Source organism: Mesoplodon mirus (assembly GCF_964341445.2).
Source record: "Mesoplodon mirus genome assembly, chromosome: 2".
Classification (NCBI taxonomy): Eukaryota; Metazoa; Chordata; class Mammalia; order Artiodactyla; family Ziphiidae; genus Mesoplodon; species Mesoplodon mirus.
Window position 1 is genome coordinate 143,323,906 of NC_138977.1, and position 21,963 is coordinate 143,345,868.

A 21,963-nucleotide genomic window follows, 5' to 3' on the forward strand; every position below is an offset into this window, starting at 1 on the left:
TGACCCCCTCTGGTTCCTCATATACATCTGGGAACTGAAAAGAGAAAATCAATGACACCCTTAGAAGGGGGTTTCATGAAAGGGAACAGAAATCCCTTTGGCCATCATGGTGGTTGTCATGAGTAGCGAGAGATTTCTGGAGAGAAGGTTAAATCTTTGGGTCCTAATTTCCAGCCATGCCCACACACTTGAAGTTTCTCCCTTCATTTCCAACCTTGTAGGATTGGATGGTGGTTTGTTAAGAAAGCCAGTGGGGTTTATATAGAGAGAAACATTAAAGGAACAAAAATAATGACTGACCACCCCTAGTATTTAGTCTCTAGAACCAAACAGGAGTTAAATTCAGCCTCTTTGTTTTTTTAGCTTTTCAGCTTTACCTGTATGGTAGCTAACTGAGTAGATAAACAGACATTCCTGAGGGTGATCAGCTGTGCAGCCTTTTGCTCTCAGCGTCCAATCAGATATCCAGTTCTATAAGTTTCTTACACCCCACTGTCTTCTCTTTCTCAGCTTTCCTTTTTTGCAGTTTAAAAACCTCTCATCTTGAGGACTTCCACATATAATTAATCCTCCTGTCCTCAGGCTCCTTCTGTACCAGTGTCCATGGGAAGGGATTCGTCTTCCTCAAACTTGGCTCTGACCCCATCACTCTCCATTCTGAACATCTTGTGAGATTTCCTGTTGTAGCAGGATCAGGTGCAGGCTTTCTGGCCTTGTAAGGCCTTCCCTGGTATTCCAGCCCACCTTGTCGGTCTCAGCGCACATTACTGCCTGATGTGTCCTCTGATCCAACCGTGCCAGGTGATCTGCTATTCAGGAAAGCTCTGTATTTCCCTACTGTTGAGCTTTTCCTGGATTCTGAAAGCCTGTCTTTCTTCCTTACATCACTGCCTGTCAAAATCTTTTCATCCTTCAAGCCTGTTTTGGGTGGGTGTCACCTTCTCCATGAAGCTTTTCCCAAAACTGTCTGCCTCTGCCTTTCAGCTACGAGAACCTCCTCTGAACCCCATTTAACACCTGGACCTCTCCTGAGGCCCTTGTCACATTCCACCTTACCTCACAAAAAAAATTTTGTATTTTTTACCCTAAATTGTTCGTAACTTGAAACCAGGGTCTATATCTTTTCTCCTTTCTCAGCCCCCTGGAACACCCAACACATCATGCCTTGTGACGAGCTGTTATTTGAGTAACTATTTGTTGCAAGAAAAGCTAGGTGCACTCAGTTTTTAAAAAGTCAGGAGAATTTTTGCATCTCCTTCACAATGTGTAGGGGTAGTATGTATTGTTGGAAACAATAACATTTTGATATTGTAAATTTTATAGTTTAATAAATTATTTAATAAAATATATTTTATGAGGCAAGGAATTAAAGTGACTGGGGAGCTGGTTACAAAGGTTATTGAGCGAGTGGGCATGTGGCAGCCGGGATGTAATGGTTGGAACATAATTGCAGGCACCGATGAGGAGAGCATCCTGACCCTGCTGATATCCCGCAGTAATGCTCAGCGCCAGGAGATCGCTGTGGCTTTTAAAACTCTATTTGGCAGGGTAAGACTATACTTCATCCCAAGGTAGAATGTGAGAGCAGCTTTCTCTTTTAAGACTAGCTTGAAATCTACTAATATTCTTTTGTAAATATCATTAATCTTATGATTCTGACTTTCCTATTCCTCCTTATTTCTTTTCTAGTTTGTTTCTTAGTTATCAGCTGTTGGTTAAAATGCTCACTCAACTTATCCTCATATGATTGTGTTTCCTCACTTGACACTGTATAGGTGCTGCAAGATCCCAATGGGGATAACTGCCCTTCTTTCCTTCTGTGTTTCCCACTCAGGATTGTTGTATTATTTTCCAGGTGTAAACCTGTATTGCAATATGTTTTGCTCTGACACAGTCACAGTCTTGGTTCCTTTTGGAGTGGTATTTTAATAAATGAGTTTTTAATTCATTGATTTAAATGTTCTTATTTGATTAACAATTCAAAGTAAAAATTAAATTTGTTACTAAATGAATTAGTACAGACATGAAAAACTGAAATGTAGTTTTATTATTCTGAAAATTTTTGTTCATTATTTCGAGAAACAAATGCAAAGAAAAAAAAAAGCAAGTATTTTAAACACAAATTCTAGTTGCCTGTGTGCTGAAACTGAAATGTATGAGAAATACTACTTTTATCTTTATAATTATGCATGTTCCCCATAATAGCAGCTGTCCTGCAGTAGTCAGGGGCATAGTAATGAACATAATCTATTATGTAAGTATTAGAATATTACTAGATATGGAGAGAAAAGAAAACATTGTTTTGTTTAGGTATGATAGGCCAAATTTTGTCCTTTGTAAAAATGCATTATGATATTTTGGGGAAATTATTTTTTTGAGATAGACATGTTTCTCAGAAGAGTATTTTTAAAATATTTTAGGCTTATTTTAAAATATTTTAAAATAAATATTTTTTATAAAAAGCATTCATTTTTTTAAAACTCTGAGATTAAGAAAAACATCTTAAAAACAAATACCTTGACACATGAGTGGCTTTGCTTTAGCTTAAGGTCAGATGTCAAAAGTACATTATTAAAAGCCACAGGGTGTTGTTTAGCTCATGTGTCTTCTACTTGGAGATAGCAATGTAAAGAATTCATTAGAGCAAAGGGCTATCGTTCATATTTAAGAAGAACCTCCTTAAAATTTCTGCATGGTTAACCAATTTATACTTTCTGTGAGTTAGGATCTTCTGGATGACCTGAAATCAGAACTGACTGGAAAATTTGAAAAATTAATTGTGGCTCTGATGAAACCCTCTCGGCTTTATGATGCCTATGAACTGAAGCATGCTCTTAAGGTGAAAGGATGAGTGCGAGGAATATTCCTGTCATGTGTATAATATTATTTTGTGTTGGTAATTACTTTATGGTATTTTTATTTATTTATTTTATTTGTTTTTAATTTTTTTGGAACATATAAATGATCACATCAGTCTATTACAGTCATTATACGTGACAATTAGCTGTTCTAACAGCTATTTCTTTTTTTAAAAATTTTATTTATTTTTTTTATACAGCAGGTTATGGTATTTTTATGTTAAAACAAATTGAATTATTTCACTGAGGGTTTCTTGAAGGACAAAACTGCGTAGGAGGCAATAAGAAAAGGAGGGAGAAAATGACAAATGTGTCATTTAGTCTTTTTGTATAGTTAACTCAGTAGTAGTGGTTTTTTAAAATTTTAGTGTATTTTACAGCCTTTTGTACTTTATTTTCATGCTTGTTTTCTAATTTTGAGATATGTTTTAAAAATGTTACAGATTAGGTATTTTATCTTTTAGTTTAGAAAGTTGCCTGATTAGGGAACAATAATATTGTTAATCGTTTTAGCATAAAAGATGAAGCTTTGGAGAGAATTTTGAGATAAGAAAGATTTTCTAATACCCTTTCCTTCTTTCCTGTACTTCTAAATACTAAAATGAAGCAGCTGGTAAACTTGATATAATTTCATTGTAGCAAGTAACTAAATGTGTATTCCCTTGCCTGGTGTTTGCAATGTTGTATAAATGTGATTACATTGAATCATTTGTTTAGACTTATGGGACAGGGAATAACTCAGTCACTAGTAGTTAGGTTTTGAATGGACAAACTGAAATTAACAACAAGGAGATTATGTAGCTCAGGTGGAGGGAGGAGAGAGTTTATCAAGTTAGGAACCTTTCTGTGCTTCTTCATTTTCCTACAATGATTCTTTGGAATAAATGAAATATTAGGTTATTGGAAATGGTCATTTTTGCAGCCTTTGGAAATATTAGCAGTGGCTAAAATTCTGCCCGAGCATAAACCTAGTTCTTTCAGTGTTTGATTTTTCGGTAAAGCAACAGAAATATAAGGAAATTAAGGCTTAAATATGCTATCTTTTAAAATTAAGTTCAGCTGTGTCATTGCTTGTATCTTCTAATTTAGTAGTGTAGATATGACTTATAATCAGAAAAAGGAAAACCAACTACAATTATTCTTTAAAAATCCAGAAAGCAAGTCCCAATTCCTTTATGCTGATCCAATAACTGATTCCTAATAACCAAGCCATGCTATATTTATTTTTACCTGTGTTGCAGAATTTCCCTGTGATCTATAGAGAACTTAATTTGAGGGCAGGGTTGTTTATGTTTTGAGGTACATATTGTTTAAGTATCAGTGTTCTTCCATGTAAATTTATGTAAAGTTCTCATTTTTACTATGTCAGCCTTTTTATTATTTCCTGTTTCATTAAAATGTTTCTCTTTAAAACTATTTAGAATTAAACTGATAAAATTACAAACTTATGTAATCTGTTATATGTCATATATGTAGACATTCATACAATAAACATTTTTTTCATTAGGCAAAAAAGGATAAAATTGTCTTTGGAAAGAAAACTAATTTGAAATTTCATATTTCTATAACTAATAGAACTCATATAGGAAGTAAATGTTATGTTGGATAATATATATATATATATATATATATTTATGCAGTTGGGGTAACATCTGTTCTGGGAAAATCACTTTCTTTTTAATCTTATTAACATGTTTTTTTCTATTAAAAATAAATCTCCAAACAGGGAGCTGGGACAAATGAAAAAGTCCTGACAGAAATTATTGCTTCAAGGACACCTGAAGAACTGAGAGCCATAAAACAAGTTTATGAAGAAGGTAACTGTTTCGAATTACATCTCCCTTCACTTCCGCTGTCACTTTATCATTTCTCTAAAGTGAATGCAGTTCTTTGGAGTTATAGGAGGGCAGGCCATACGTGATTTCTGGATGAGTGAAGGAATGAGTAAACAAATAAGCAACGATTCAAGCTAGTTTCTCTTTCAGTAGGGAAGAGACTACCTTTTTCTATACCTATAACTACTTTACTATTTGTAAGAAACTTCTGATGAGGATGGGACTTATTTTCATATACAATTTACAGTGAGTGTTGGGATATACAGGTTTTCTCTTTCACATTAAATTTAAGACGTAAGTGGTTTTTCTTCCTTAAAAATTTCAGTTTTATGTTGGTAGAAGTTAAGAATTACTAAAAAGGAAAAGAAACCTTGTCCAAATCAGAGTTGATAATGTCTGAGTAATGTATGTCATTTTAGCCAAGGGGAGTGCTTGACTACTCTGTATTTTGACTTTTCTTTTTGGTGTCTTTTCTTTTTGATTTTTAAATTTTTTTTTGCGTGAAAAAAAATCTATATTTCAATCTGAAGCATATCCTGTTAATGGAACCAAGAAAATGTAATAAGCAGTAAAAGTAGGGAGTCCTTTTCTCATCAGATTTTCTGTAAAAGACTCTGCCCTCTGCGTGACTGAAGAGGACCAGACTGTCCAGATTGTCAGCTCAGTCAACAGACCTCCAAGCCTAGTGCCTGCAGCTAGGAAGATGGGTCCCTATCTTGGCATTAGTTGGTTAATCTTAGAAATGACCCTGTAACCCAGCAAGTTAGAATGGTGTGAAATTTATGGCAACTAAACAATTACCTTTTGAAGCGCTGGAATCTTTCTTTCCTGCTCCTCTTTACCCAACCACTAAGGCAGAGGTGATACATGTATCTCAGCTGCAGGTGATCACGCTTGAGTTTTTACCTGATATAATATTCAAATATCTCCTTCTGGGGTTGTTGACATTGATGAATGAGCCTTTGTGCTGCCGGGTGACAGATGGGGTGCCACAAGAGGTATAGTAACTGTGTGTGGTCCATCCAGTCAGGCGAGCTATTGTGCACTATCTACGTGTCCAGCGACGTACTGGCTGTCATGAATGATGCAGAAGATGCACATAACAAAGCGCATGTCCTCAAGGAGTTTGCAGTCTATTTAGGGATGACATGACTTAGAAAAAACTGCAAGAGTTACAGGATAGTAAAATTCAAACATGTTTAATGAAAGAATTCATTCAGAGAAGAGAGGTCATTTTGGCTTTGGATGTCAGGAGAGGCTTCTTCACAGTGCAGTCAGACACTGAGCCAGGGTTTCAAGACTGGATAGGTTTCGAGTGGGTGAAGAAGGCATTTTTGGTCAAGGTGCACCCACTGTCTGCCATGGCATGGAGACCAGTTTGAGACAAGTATGCTGAGGGAACAAAGAGAATGTGACTGTAGTGGAGGGAATGTGCATGTCCATTGTGGAGATAAACTGAATAAGAGCAGTTAGGCTCTATTACAGATGGTTTTGTATGACTGGATTAGAAGTTTGGACTTGGTTCAAAAGCATTGTAAGCTCCTGAAGATAGTAGAGTATCAAAGGGACAATTGAGGGAGGAAGAAGGTTTGAATTAAGAGGCTGATTAGGTAGCTGTGTTGGGAGAGGTAAGCTGGACAGTTATGTCTCAGCCTAGGCTGGTGGGAGGTATGAGGCGAATCAATCAGAGAGAGGAGAAATATTTAAATGGATTTGATGGTTGATTATATATAGGTGTTGGAGTAGAGGAAGGAATAAAAAATTCCTTCAAGGTTTTGTATTTGAGCAACTGATTGAAATAGATATGTATCTCTTTTGTATCTTTAGAAGTGTCAAACTTTCAAAGTTTGTCTCCTTTCAAATAATGATGAAATGTTTAAATGCCTAGAATAATACCTCCTTTCCTTCAATGGCAGCTGGTTGAGAGACGGTGAAAAGTGCCTGTAGACTCTTGTAGATCCTGGTTTTCCCCTTTGCTGTGGCTTTATGTCGAATAGCTGGAAATGGAGGGGAGAAGGGCATATTTTAAAATATCACTGTTGTCTCTCAGAGTTAACTTTATTTGTTGCAGAGGAAAAATATCTTATTAGGGGAAGGAATGGCCATGCTCCAAACAAAAAAAAACCTCAGAATATTTGAGAGTGGAAGACCTTTGGAGATGAATCACGTAAAACATTTGAAAGAAAGGGAAACAAAGTTTAAAATTAAGATTGATTGTATTTTAGAGACTTTCCAGTACTATCATGTATCTGATTAATAACAGATTAATAACTACGTTGGTTGAGAGCATTTATAAATGGCCGAGTCATGATTTAGGTTTGAACTGAGTGCTTTTGGGAGACTTTCATTTCTTTTCTTCCAGCCACTCACCACTGAAAACATTTGCCTTCAGTCTTCAGAGTGCTCAGAGAAGCATGAACTATTATGCTAATCAAATATTTCTTCCTTTATGTCTCTTCCATTTGATTAATGGGGCAAGATATCCTTTTCTAGTTGAAAGAAGCTGTAAATAAGTGTGAAATTATTCTGTTACAGAATATGGCTCGAGCCTGGAAGATGATGTGGTGGGGGACACTTCAGGGTACTACCAGAGGATGTTGGTGGTCCTCCTTCAGGTATTGGGTGGAGGCTATTTGTGGTTTAAAAAATCTGAAGCCGGACTGGTCTGAATCTAGTTAAGTAAAGTCCCTTAAAATTCTTTTAATTATTTCTGGTACTTGCTTGATTCTGGCTGTGTGGTGCCAATGTGTGTTTGTGTTTCAGAATATCTGACCTGAACTCGTAATAGCTAATTCATAGTTTTTTGGTTTTTTTTTTTGGATATCACTGTCCTCTTTTATTCAGAGATTTTAAAATCAAGAGGGTCAGGTTGGTTTTGGACAGTGTTTGTGTGATAATGTAAAAATATTGTAGGATTGATAAGATCTTAATTAATACATATTATTCCTAAGCTTTATGTGCATAACCATTAGGTGGAACCATTTTTTCTTTAGAACAAAAATATTCATGTAATCCAATAACATGACATATTATCTCTTCTAGGCTAATAGAGACCCTGATGCTGGAATTGATGAAGCACAAGTTGAGCAAGATGCTCAGGTGAGTGAGACTTAATCTGTGATGACTTCATTATGACATAAATGAAAAAAGAATCCATGCTAATGGCAAATCATAATATGTTGTAATAGCATCTAAAAATAGTCTAACGGGTCGTTTACAAATCATAAGATGCATGTAAGTAGGTGGCCAACAAAATGTTTTATCCCAAGGCTGAAATGAAATAAAATAAATTACATGTAAATAATGAGTTCCACCTGGATATGTTATTTTCCTTTAGATTATGGGACATTCTCAAAATAGATAATTTTACAAGAAAACCAGGTGTTATGGATTCTACTGCCAATGTGGCAGTCTCTTCATAGAAAAGGATAAAGAAGAAAAAATATTTTAGTGGTAAATGGTGTTTTATTACATGATAGATGACACGTTATTGTAGAATTTGAAAATTCCTCCACCTTTCCTTTGATAGACTTCTAAACAGGATTGTTCTTTTGTCAGTTGCTCTTTAGTCCCTCCCTAATGAAATTTTGTACTTAAGTGGCTTTTAAATTCCATTATCGTCTCAGTATGGTTTATAAAGTAGTCAAATGTAGGACATAAGTGTTAGGAAATTTGAAACATGAGACCTGAAAACTGGAAAATGATAATAAAGGAGTTACTTGGGTTCCTAGAATCACATATCGTAGTTCTATCTCTCTGGTCACATGTTTCAAATATAGGCCTACCTTGGAGATATTGTGGGTTTGGTTCTAGACCACCACACTAAAGTGACTATCACAATAAAGCAAGTTACATGAATTATTTTGGTTTCCCAGTGCATATAGAAGTTATGTTTACACTATACTTCAGTAACTGTGCAATAGCATTATATCTAAAAAACAATGTACGTCCCTTAAATAATTCCTCTTCAGGGGTCAGTCGTCACATTTTTAGCTGCTTTTCAGGTCTCCCTGCCTGACCCCCAAGGTGTGTGTCAGGTGCTCCTTACAGGGGAGACTATAGCATCTCAAGCTTCCTGTCACAGTTCTTGCCACCTAATATCAAAGCTGCCTGTTTACTTGACTGCCCACCCAGGGCACTCTGAGCTGTCACTTCAATCTGTATCCTTTGCCCCTAGCATATGGTTAGCACTTAGTAACTATGAGTTGCTGACGAGTGACCCAGTTTATAACTCTAACATAGAGGGGATCATTTCTGTTTTCTAGATAAGGAAACTGAAGCTCAGGGGTTCGAGAAACAAGCCCATGGCCCCCACTGAGTGGGAATGGAGCTGGAATTTCCACCTGGGCCTATCTGACCCCAAAGCCCTTCCTCTTTCACTAGACAACAGTCTTGGCATTCTTACCTGTTAGGTCCTTTCTCTCCTTTCGTTAGCTCCTTTCTCTCCTTTCCGCTACTGCTACCACTACCGTAAAGCAGGCTTAGTAAGTATAGATTGGAAGGAAAGACCTTGCTTAACCCTGCCTACTTGAGGGAACAGGGCTAGAGCAGCCTTACAAACCTGTACTCCCAGGCTGTTATGGGCTTTGCTCATTGCTGAGACGAGCTTGTTGCTTTCCAGGCTTGCACTGTCTGTGGATCTGTAGGAGATGTGCTGGTTCTCACACTCCTGCTCTCAGCACTGGGACTTCTGGATGCTTTTCAGGGGTCGTGGTCACGGTGAAAGGAGCAGCTTTAGTAGTCTCAGATGACTGCAGTGAGGCCTGCATTAGCGGACGGTGGGCAGATTTCCCAGCACAGCTGCTGGTGTGTTGAGAGCACTGCTGCAGTGTGAGGCTACTGAACAGGAACAGTACATTTTTACCTCGTTTTCATTGATTTCTCTGCTTGGAGCACTCACTTTAGAGCAGTGCTTCTCAGACTTTAATGTGCCTATAAATCCTTTGGGGGTCTCCTTAAACTGCAGATTCTGACTCAGTAGGTCTGGGTGGGGCCTGGGATCTGCATTTCTAACAAGCCCTCAGGTGATGCCCGTGCTGGTCCGGGGGCCACACTTTGAGTACTGAGGCTGTATAGGCATCACTTACCTCCGCTGCAGGGGATATGACCATTCAGAACCCTGAAGGGGAAATTTTGTACATCTGAAAACTGACTTATGAAGTTACTTTAAAATACCCCTGAAATAGTATCCAGGCTTTCTTTACCTTTTCAGTGACCAGGGACAACACAGAATACAGACTGGCTATTGATCTCTGATTCATAAAAATGTTATTAATTAATTCAGCCTGTTGAAAACAATTATCCTTTCAGCATTATAAAAAAGGAACACACCCATTTATACCTTGTAGCAAGGGTACCTGGACTGTTATCACTAATGGGAATTTCAGATTTCTTAATTGAGAGTCATCCAAGACAACTGAGGGGCCCTTTCATAAGCATTTGAATTGTTTTCCCTACTGATACCTGACACGAAGAGGATTCCTGTTATTTCAGGGATTTGATAAAAGCCTCGATGAGTCATTCCCCTGGGAATTGAACATTCTATAGTTAATTCACTTAACTTTTTAACTGTTTTTGTTTTTTTTTTTTTTTGCCATACACGGGCCTCTCACTGTTGTGGCCTCTCCCGTTGCGGAGCACAGGCTCCGGATGCGCAGGCTCAGTGGCCATGGCTCACGGGCCCAGCTGCTCCGCGGCACGTGGGATCTTCCCGGACCGGGGCACGAACCCGTGTCCCCTGCGTCGGCAGGCGGACTCTCAACCACTGCGCCACCAGGGAAGCCCCACTTTTTAACATTTTTAATGCGTTTAATTGATTTTACTTTCTCCCCTACCAAATCCTTGTTTTATGCTTTCTTTGGAGAGAAAGTTGAACTCTTAGAGGAAGGAGGGAGAAGGGAATCAATGTTTATTGAGTACCTGCTATTGATTGCCTGACACTGTTCAGTGCATTCATTATGTGAGTTATATAATCTCCATGAATAACTATAGAAATATTATTCCTGCTGTGTAGGTGAAGACACTGAGGCTCAAGAAGAGATTAAGTAACTCATCTAAGACTCACAGATAGGACAGGACCAGTTCTATTTTGATTCCAAAACCTCTGTACTTTGCACTGAACCAGAGGTTATCAAACTGCTTGGACTAAACTGTAAAGCCCCCTCTGAGGGTAGGGGGAGGGTGAGGAGGTGTGAGGGTCCCTCATCCAGAAGAGCTCCATGGATATTAGGCAGCCTCATTTAACCCTTATGTTAAGACAAGGCAAAACAAAAAACTTTAAAATATTGCTCTATATGATGATACCGTCATTATTATTGCATATGATTTAGTTAGTAGTAGTTTTAGACTAGGTAATGATCCCAAACGTAATTCTTCCAAGAAAATTAAGAGATTATACTTAAAAATAGCCATCTCACCGGGTTCTTCCATACAACTGCTACAGGTACTAGAGAACATCCCTAGAAATATAGAACAACTGATGAGAAAGGAGGCTTCAGCAGTGCTTGCAGTATTGTACAGGATGAGCCCTTCACCACTTCTAGGCATTAATGTATATGTATATCTCATCTGTATGTGGAAAACATACTAGCGGTAGTAGCCAGTATCTTTGGGATGGTGATATTCTTGGTAATTTAAATTTCCTTATTTATGTTTTTTCTCTGTTTTATAAAATTTATCAATGAGCCTGTGTAATTTTTGTAATTAGATTTAAAAAGTTATCTTAAGAGAGGTCTACAACACCCTGATATAGTTCTAAGGTTTAGATACTTGCATGACTTTCATAGTAACACTCTTTTTAGTTTTGAAGAGCATGCTCACATGACCAGGATTGATGTTGTTTATTTTTATCATTAAAATAAATTAATTTCAAAATTGAGCGTAAAGATGATTCTCTGGAAGTGTAATACAAAATAGATCTGTAGTAGCGTAGTCTATATTCTTAAACATACTGTGATCAAAATTTCTACATCCAAACACGTGCTTTGATCACCTCGTATCATTTGTTTTGCCACTTGTGGCCATAAAGGCAGCTCGGAGTAGTAGTCTCAGCAAATTGCATTTGGCTTGCTTTAATAGGTATACTTACCTTGAAATGATTAAAAGGGTAGTACAGACATTTTAAAGATTGATTCTTTGGGTTTTAATAAATAATCTACAACCTAATAAGTGGACTCAGATTTAATGATGATGTTTGTATATAATTTTTTCAGCAATGATATGGACATTGGAAAGCATATATTCTTTTCCATGTAAAAAGGTAAATGTAGACACTCAAACTACTCAACAAGTATATGTTAAGTGCCTGCTGTATGCCAGGCACTGTGTTATATACTCACAATGTTTTTAAAAATTCATTGTGATCTCTTACAAATGGGAAAACTTTTGTAGCTAGCATTGGTTAAATTTCAGTTGTAAAGAGAGAATATGGAGTTTTATCATGTATTACTAAACAGCTACAGAGCAAGCAAAACAGAAAACGCAGACCCCTTAGCTCCTAGTTAAACTTTCCCAGTCTGTAAATGGACGTATCAGCAGTGAGGTAATCAGAACCTTCCACCAACCATATCCTTGCTCCTGAATGACTGGAAGTCATGGTAGACATTTTGGGAACATTTAACCTGGCACCATTGCTCTGCTCTATTGCTTTGACACAGTTTAGTGGCCAGCTCCCAAGTAGCCCCAAACTTAGTGAGCTGAGTTTCAGAGTAGGAAACATCAGAATTGAAAAATATAAGATGATGAATCAGACAAATTAATATTCAGGGAATAAAACACAAGTGTGATTAAGAACCTGGAAATGAGATGGGAGAACAATTTATTAATTGAGGTTGAAATTTTCACAGACTTTGTTTCAGGCTGGAGAACTTAAATGGGGAACAGATGAAGAAAAGTTTATTACTATCTTTGGAACACGAAGTGTGTCTCATCTGAGAAGGGGTGAGTGATAAAAATGTGTATGATACAGGTACTTTGATTAATTTTGAAAATACAAGAGTCAGTATGCCAAAATACCTTCTGCATAACAGGATCTTACTGAATGGATCAGTTTTTAAATTTCTTCCTTTTGGTGACCTTGAGAAATCTCATAATTCTCTTGCTTCTCGTAGCTTTTACAAAACTTAGAGATCCTTAGCCCACTCTTTGCTATCAGGGTGATGAGGGAGATAGGCCTCTAGATTGTTACTCATAGTGACAAATCACTGAGCTGTAGCTCACTACAAGTATTTCCTCTTAGATAGTGGCACCTAAGAGCTCACTTCTGGGTATTCATCAGTACTTGTGGTATCAAGTGGGAATAAGTTCACTGGCAAGTGACAGAAAACCCTACTAATAGTGGCTTTAATATTGGGCTTTCTGTAGGTAAGATTCCTTGGCTGATTTGGCAGGACGTAGGCTCTTTCTGTTTTTCTTCTCCGCTGTCCTTAGTGCTTTGGTTCTCTTTCTCATCTTTGGTACCTCATTATCACACGATGACTGTTGTTGCTCCAAACATACCAACCATTTTCACAGCAAGAAGAAAAGAAAGGGGTAAACTCACCATATCTGTCTGTTACTTTTAATTGGGAAAGAGAAAGATTTTTCAGAATCCTGTCCCACAGATTTCCCTTTAGATCTCATTGGTTATAACCAGTAAGGAGGGGCTGGGAAATGAGTGAACAAAGAACACTTATCATCCATTGTTTCGGGCTTGGCACGTTGAGGCTCTGAACAAAATCAAGGTCTGTCAGCAAGGAGAAAGGGGAGATTTGTGTTTGGTAGGACAGTACCTGGTTAGAGGAAGTATCTTTCTGGAAAGAGTGATTCTTATGTGATTCATAAATTGTTTTCCTGTTTTCTAGTGTTTGACAAATACATGACTATATCAGGATTTCAAATTGAAGAAACCATTGACCGAGAGACTTCTGGTAATTTGGAACAACTGCTCCTTGCTGTCGGTAGGTAATTTTATAATGTATATGATATTCATGGTATTAAGAGTTAAAGTATTTTATTCAGTTGAAGCTGTATCTGAAAATAACCACCTATTTCTTTATTAAAAAAAAGAGCTTATCATGATATTTGGGTGAAGCAAACTCCTAAATTTCCAATTCAAAATTTGTCTTGATGTTGGAAATATGTGAAATATCTGGTTATTTCATTTAATCTTATGGAAACGTTAAGAGAATTGTTTAAAAATCATTTTGAAGCTGCATTAAAAGTATTACTGTTTCATTGTGAACCTGAAATGTGGACATTGTAATCTCAGAGGCTTGTAAATGTTACTTCTGATATCTGTGGAATTTTATTTTTCTTTAGAATACCATCCTCACAGTTTTGAAGCAGACTGAGAAATTGGAATCTGATTTAGAATAAGTATCTTTGATATAATGGAAGATGTGTGATAGTGGTTATTTTTCTGAGTAAATAGTTTAGAATTTTATTTTAGCTAAATATTCAGAATAACCTGGAAACATCAGAGAAACGAGTTTGTGCAGTTTATTGTCGTATTATGTACTCACCAAATTCTAGGGAGAATCTAGTTTGTGAGTTCCCTGTGGTCCCAGTTTTCATATGGGTTTGGAGTGAACCTCTGTCTGCTGTTTGTTCTGAGTATTTGGTGTTGAGTTGAAGTTTTTGTGCTCTCTGTCTTCTGGAGAATAAGCTAAATGTGTGCATGAACCAGCGCTAACAGTAACCTTTCATTTGAGTCCACAGTTAATGAATTTTAATAGAAATCTTTTAGATGACCCCTTCATAATAGAATACACATAAAAGTTATGACAGTTTTAGTTACTGGTGGCTGTTTTCTTAAGCATTGGAAAAGAACACACCGCCCCCAATCAAGGATTTGTTATTTTTGTATATTAAGGAATTTTTATGATAGTTTCTGAAGCTAAGCAGACTGAGTTCTGAGGAGCCCTAACATACAATAGGTATGTACGTATTCAGGGAAGATACTCTTTTCTGTTACCAGTTTATCTGGATGTTTCTACCAAAATGGGTGAGTCTCATGCTGCTCTGTGTGAATCATGGATGTTATATCAATAGAACACAGAGGGAATACCTATATTAAGATTACAGACAGATAGTCTAAGGTTTGTCAGATTAGATGGGGTAATAATCCTACATTATTTGTTTGAATATATTGGAATGAAAACTCCCAGGACGTTTGTATAATTTACTGGGGATGAAGAAGGTTGTGGCTCAACAGCCCAGGCTGCCAAAACTGTTACAGCATAAAGGTGCTCATAGAAGAAAGGGGCACTGAAAAACTTGCAGCCCCTGTCCTACGTGCCTTTCTGTGTAGAACTCAGAACTCTAAGGAAAACTCAAGCCAGTATCTATGGAGATTCTCTGTAGTCAGGAGATCAGAGCAGCTTGCAAGTAAGCAGCTCTTGAGCCTGTGTTACTTTCATACTGTATTTATTAAGTAGAGCTATAAGCGTAAGGCAGCTTTGATTTTAATTACTGTATCCTTTTCACATCAGCATAGCGTGTGACCATTATATTACTTATTTTCGTAGTGAAATCCATTCGCAGTATACCTGCCTACCTTGCAGAAACCCTCTACTATGCTATGAAGGTAAGTGCATGCCTTGAATCTTCTATCTAATTAATTTATCTCTCTAGTATGTCTTAGATGATAGACTTTGAGGTTTTTTTCCTCCTTAAAACAGGTAGTTCAATTCTACTAAATTGGTTTACTTTATTGACTCACCCCAACTCAGGGGAGTTTGATGCTATAATTGACATTTTAAACACTGTGCCTCTCTTTTGTTCTTTTTTAAAGGGAGCTGGGACAGATGATCATACCCTTATCAGAGTTGTGGTTTCCAGAAGTGAGATCGACCTGTTTAACATTAGGAAGGAGTTTAGGAAGAATTTTGCCACCTCTCTTTATTCCATGATTAAGGTAGTAGAACCTTTCTTTAAATGTTTAGAAATCCACAGCAGACCAGTGCATAGCTTGCAAGACATGGGTGGGAGAACCTGATTCCTGTGTTAAGCATAGAGTTTTAGGGATGTGATTAGAGCTGTGAGTTACAAAGTTTGGCGTAATGTCCCCTGAAGTACGGGTGATGGCTCCTGAGTGAAAGATTGGCTCTCGGTGAAGGCCGAGGCTCCCGGGAAGCTTAGAAGCATTATTTATTAGTGGTGACAGATGACTCACTAAACCCAGTCTTGTCCACGGTAACAGTATGTTGGTTCTTTCTGCCTTTTATCAGTTCCAGCTGTCTTTATTAGTTTCTCCTTTCTTTCATATCAGTGTTTTCTTTCTTTATTGTCTGTTATCACCTTATCTCTGGTATTGGTTCATAGTTCAGGAAAGAACCAACCAGGTCATATCAGGAGTAAGTAAAGAGCTTAAGTATTACTGTCATTTTCATCCTTTTAAAAGCCAGGGACACTGTGGCCTATAATTAAATTTGGCTTAAGGCCTTTTGACTTCCTCATTCTTTCTTCTCCTCCCTCCCTCCCTCCGTCCTTTCCATCCTTCCCTCCTTCCTTCCTGTCTCTGTCTGTCTTTCTGTCTTTTTTTTGTCTCTCTGTCTTGGTCTTTCTCTTTGATAAAGGGGAATGTGGGCTGTGTGCAAAGCAGCATCTCAGTTGAGAAAGCGTTGAACTTTGTGTGTGTGTGGTGTGCTGGGCTGAAGGGTACTAGAGAGTTCTCCCAGTGACTCATAGCTTGAAACGTTAACTTATCCCACACACCTGTGCATGACACAAGCCAAGGCAAAATGTACCTTACCCTTCTGTCTTTGAGGCAAAGCCATAACAGCCAGGCAGTCCCAGCATTGCCTCCCATAGCTAGCCATATGCTATGTGATAAGACAGGGGTCCCCAACTCCCGGGATGTAATGCCTGGTGATCTGAGTTGGAGCTGAGGTAATAATACTAGAAATAAAGTGTACAATAAGTGTAATGCCCTTGAATCATCCCGAAACCATCCCCTGCCCCCCGGTCCTTGGAAAAATTGTCTTCCATGAAAACGGTCCCTGGTGCCAAAAAGGTTAGGGACTGCTGTGATGAGAGACTTAGAGTTTGTTTAGAAACCTTGACTTGAACATGGTTGTAAAAGCTTCCCTGTTCTCTGTGTTACTAGAGGGAAGAACATACTTCACTGTCTTAGGTAGAACTGTGCTTTTAAGGGGTAAAATTAGAAAGTTAAATATCAGTTGCATCAGTAGGAAATTCTCTGTAAAACATTCCTGTTGTGAAAGGCACTCACAGAGAGCTTACCCACTTGGGAGAAACGTCACGTGAATAAAACCTGTTTCCAGATATGTCTTAGTTTTTATTTTGTGTGGCTTCTGTGAGTCATGGGGGTTAACGGAGTACATTTGGGTTTCAGGGGGACACATCTGGGGACTATAAGAAAGCCCTCCTGCTGCTCTGTGGAGAAGATGACTGATGTTCTCCTGGGGAGAGACCCTGCACCGTGCCTGCCACCGTCACCACTGCCTTCCTGCAGTGCATCTCACTGCACTTTCCGCACGCCAGAGCGTGGCACGTTGCCTTATTCATGCTAGCATGCTATGACCAAAACATATATGTTGTAGAAGAAAATAGTGGTGCTTCTTTCTGATCTTCATTAAAATCCTTCTCTTTGACTGTCGTAGTCCTGAAGTGTACTTACGTTACTAAGACTAAAGTCTGGATCATTTATATTTTCCTTTAAGAGGTCAGACTGCTTTCAGCCTTTTTTAAAAACTTCATTTATATTAATTGATAACCGCATTACCTTAATCGGAACCTTAGCCTTGAAATTGTGAACTCCTGGAAATGTTATTAATCAAGTTTGCTACTAAATTAAACCTGAAAAATTATGGTGGTTGCATTCAAAGGATTAATGAATAATAAACATTTCCTTCCTCCTGAATTACGTGTGGGTGTATGTCTAAAGAAAACTTATTTAATTTACCTACTTAACAATGATATGTTTTTTCAAGCTAGTCAGTTGACAGTGTTGTCAGTTGACAACTGAATTTATAGTTGGCTTTTGGGTGCAAAGCTTGAAATACAACATGCAAGATGAATTGTCTGTGCAGTGTGGAATGAGGGAAGAGTTGAAGAGGGTCTCTGATTTATTGGTGGCATGTTTATGTGGGCATCAATTAAAGCAATCCTTATGTTAGTTGCTTAGTAGAAAAGCTGATTTTAAAACTTAACCTAAAATTTCAGAGTGTTACTTTTCACTTTCCTGTTATCAACTTGTTTTTCCTGTTTTCATCCACTACCTTCTTTGAGATAAAAAAGCAGGCAATATAGAGGCAAAAAGAGAGAAGCGGCTTCTTTCTTCTAATATTTACCTTTCAGTTTTCTACTTTCAAACTGCTTCTTGAATTGGTGTCAGTTTCCTTTTTTCACTTACTCCCTTATAAATGTGTGTTTTTAAAAGCAAGTGATTGCTATTAATAAGACATTTTAATAAATGGACTACTCTCCTACTGACAACTCTTAATTAGTGATATTGTTCTTTTCACAAGCTTGGCTGGTCATCAGAATAACCGTGAGAGCTTTGAAAATTATGTGTGTGTATATATGACATGCTATTTTTTTTCAAAAGCTCCGTAGGCAATTCTAATGCAGAGCCAAGTTGAGAGTCAACTGCCTCTACTGCCCCCAGCCCCACATACTGAGATATAATTGACATACAACACTGATAGGTTTAAGGCGTACAGCATAACGGCATGACTTATGTATGTTGAAAAATGATTATCACAGTAAGTTTAGCTAATATCTATCATCTCATATAGATTAAAAAAAAGAAAGAAGAAAATGTTTCTCCTGATGATGAGAGCTCTTAGGGTTCTCTCCTAACAAGTTCCAAAAGGCCAGACAGCAGTGTTAAGTATAGTTATGTTGAACGTTACATCCCCAGGACTTACTTATAACTGGAAGTATGTACCTTTTGTCCACTTTCTTCCAATTCCCCACTCCCCACCCCTGCTTCTGAGAGCCACAAATCTGACCTCTTTTTCTATTAGTGTGTGTTTGTTTGCTTTTTAGATTGTACATATAAATGAAATCGTGCAGTATTTGTCTCTCTCTGACTTATTTCACTGAGCATAATTCCCTCAAGATCCATCCACGTTGTCCCAAATGGCAAGAGGTTCATTTTTACGGATGAATAATATTCTGCTCTGTGTGCGTGTGTGTGTAGCTATCACCTTTTCTTTGTCTATTCATTCATTGATGGATACTTAGGTTGCCTCTATGTCTTGACTACTGTAAATAATGAACATGGGGGTGCATATATCTTTCTGAGTTAGTGTTCCCATTTTCTTTGGATAAGTACCTAGAAGTGGAACTGCTGGATCATATGGTAGTTTAATTTTCTGAGGACCCTCCATGCTATTTTCCATGGGGGCTGTACAAATTTACATTCCCACCAACAGTACACAAGGGTTCCCTTTTCTCCACATTCTTGTCAACGTTTGTTATTTCTTGTCTTTTTCATAATAGCCATTCTAACGGGCAAGATGATATCTCATTGTGGTTTTGATTTACATTTTCCTGATTAGTGCTGTTGAGCACCTTATCACGTACCTGTTTTGGCCATCCATATGTCTTTTATAGAAAAATGTCTATTCAGATCATCTGCCCATTTTTTCATTGGATTATTTTTTGTTGTTATTATTATTTGAATTCTTTATATATTTCAGATATTAACCCCTTATCAGACATATGATTTGCAAAGATTTTCTCCCATTCCGTAAGTGGCCTTTTAATTTTGTTGATGGTTTCCTTTGCTGTGCAGAAGCTTTTAGATTGATGTAATCAATTGATGTAATCCCACATGTTTATATTTGCTTTTGGTGTCCAAAAAATCCTCACCAAGACTGATGTCAAGGAGCTGACCACCTATGTTTTCTTCTAGGAGTTTTGTGGTTTCAGGTCTTACATTGAAATCTTTAATCCGTTCTGAGTTAATTTTTGTGTATGGTGTAGTTTAGTGGTCCAGTTTCATTTTTTTAACATGTGGCTGTAAATTTCCCAGCACTACTTATTGGAGAGACTGTTCTTTTCCCATTGTATATTCTTGGTTCCTTTATTAAACATTAATTGACCATATATCCCTAGGTTTATTTCTGGTCTCGATTCTGTTGTGCTGATTTGTGTGTCTGTTTTTATGCCAATACCGGACTGTTTTGGTTACTGTAACTGTGTAATATAGTTTGAAATCAGAAAGCATGTTGCCTCCAGCCTCCAACTTTGTTTTTCTTTCTCCAGATTGCTTTGGCCATTCGGCGTCTTTTGTGGTTACATACAAATTTTAGGATTGTTTGTTCTATTTCTGTGAAAAATACCATTGAAATTTTGATAGGGGTTGCATTGAATCTGTAGATTGCTTTGGGTAATATGGACATTTTAACAATATTAATTATTCTAATCTATGAACATGGAGTATCTTTCCATTTATTGTGTCTTCTTGAATTTTTTTCATCAATGTCTTGTAGTTTTCAGTGTAGAGGTTTTTCACTTCCTTGGTTAAATTTATTCCTAAGTATTTTATTCTTCTTGATGCAATAGTAAATGGAATTGTTTTCTTAATTTCTGTTCCTGATAGTTTGTTATAGGTGTATAGAAATGTAGCAGGTTTATGTATATTATTCTTTTGATCCTGTAACTTTATGAATTCATTTATTCTAGCAGTTTTTTAGTGGAGTCTTTAGGGTTTTCTCTTTAGTATCATGTCATCTGCAAAAAATGACAGTTCTACTTCTTCCTTTCAGTCTGCTGTCTCTGCTGTGCCCTGAGTAGGGGTAACCAGTCAAGGATTATTTGTTTATAAGAGTCCCGTGGGACATATGAGTGCAAGCCCCGCTGGCCACCAGAGCCAGGTAACCACGAGATGTCTCCTGATCAGTAGCTGCAAAAATTGTTGCATCATACAAGTGCACAAGCTCCTTCCTGGGAGAAACTGGCAGTCTGGAGCGAGGCAGAGTGAGTGTGAAAAGATGTCACCCATGGGCATCCTTCCCCAGAGAGCACCTCTACAGGTCCCTATAATTGTGCCAAATCAGAAGCCTGCCCTCTTATCAAAGCTCCAAGATAAGCAAATAGGCTTCTTACACAGAAAGACTGGGGGTGTGTTTTTGTCTGCTATCTGTGAAGTGCCCTGAGAGTGGCAGTGTGCCAAGAACTATCCCCACATTTGTTACAGCCTCAGGAAGGCAAGCAGCGCTGACCACCAGAGCCAAGGGATCAAGGGGTGTCCCCTGGGTGGCATCCACAAAAACCAGGGCACCAGACTAAAAACTGGGGCACCAGATATGTGCCCAAGCTCCCCTATGGGAGATACCGGTAACCTGGACCGTTGCAGAGGGAGGGCACGAAGATGGTGCCTGCCCTCCAGGGTCTCGAGAGAATTACAGTTAGCCCTAAGCTGTGTGTTGAGTTAGAAACCTGCCCCTCAGGATGCAGCCAGGAAGATATAATAGCCTCTTTCACAGAGGGACTGGGTGCCTCAGTCTTTTGCATCTCTGCTGTGTGCTGGGGGTAGCCAGTTAGGAGCTCTTTCTCCATTACAGTTCCATGGGACCTGTGCATGTGAGCTGTGCTGGCTGCCAGAGCAGGCGATTTAGGTTTGGACACATCTGGGCAGCAGCCGCAACACCTGGAGCACCAGATGAGTGCGTAAGCTCTTTTCTGGAGATACCAGTGGCCTGGAGCGAGGCACAGGGAGAGTGAGATACGGTGCCTGCTGGCCTCTATCTTTGGAGAATATTTCAGGAGGCCTTTAGAGGTGTGTTCAGTTAGATGCCTGCCCCTCAGGCTGACACCTTAAGATATTCACACAAGTCTCTTTCACAGAAAGTGTGGGCACTTTTCAGTTGGCTGCCTCTGTGCTGGGCCCTGGGTGGGTGATCTGTGCCAGCCTTTTAAGAACTGTTTCTCAGTTTGCTGTAGTCTTGTGGGTCTCATGGGTATGAGCCCTATTGGTTTTCAAAAGCCAGATATTTTGAGGGTTTGTTAGGGGTAGGTGTTAAAAATCGGGGTGCCTGGTGTATGGTTCAAACCCTTAGCTCCTCAGGGAGAAGCTTGGGGTTTTGAGTTCTGTCCCTATTGTGGGGTGTCGCTCTGGGGAGGGGTTTATGGTGAGATTGTGTCAGCCTCTCCCACCCACTTTGCTGTGGGTTTTTTCCTCATTTGTTTGATGTGTAGGAGTCACTCAGCTAGGTGTTTTTTTTTTTTAACCCTACAGAGGAAATTGTTCCCTATGTAGCTGTAGATTTGGTGTGTCTCTTAGGGTAAATTCAGGATCCTCCTATGTTGCCATCTTG

The 21,963-nt window shown here is 38.4% G+C and overlaps 2 protein-coding genes across 2 annotated transcripts in view; both read left to right on the forward strand.

Annotated features, from left to right (window-relative positions):
• LOC309815488 (uncharacterized protein) overlaps nucleotides 1-21,963 on the forward strand; it is a 247,962-nt gene that overhangs the window by 23,638 nt on the left and 202,361 nt on the right. The gene's annotated exons all lie outside the window — the stretch shown is intronic.
• ANXA5 (annexin A5) lies at nucleotides 1,339-17,555 on the forward strand. Its single transcript, XM_082642358.1, has 10 exons — nucleotides 1,339-1,548; nucleotides 2,726-2,839; nucleotides 4,585-4,675; nucleotides 7,229-7,308; nucleotides 7,736-7,792; nucleotides 12,538-12,631; nucleotides 13,534-13,629; nucleotides 15,199-15,257; nucleotides 15,465-15,587; nucleotides 17,028-17,555. The coding sequence occupies exons 1-10, from the start codon at nucleotides 1,354-1,356 to the stop codon at nucleotides 17,085-17,087; spliced, it is 969 nt and encodes a 322-aa protein (XP_082498484.1). The 5' UTR covers nucleotides 1,339-1,353; the 3' UTR covers nucleotides 17,088-17,555.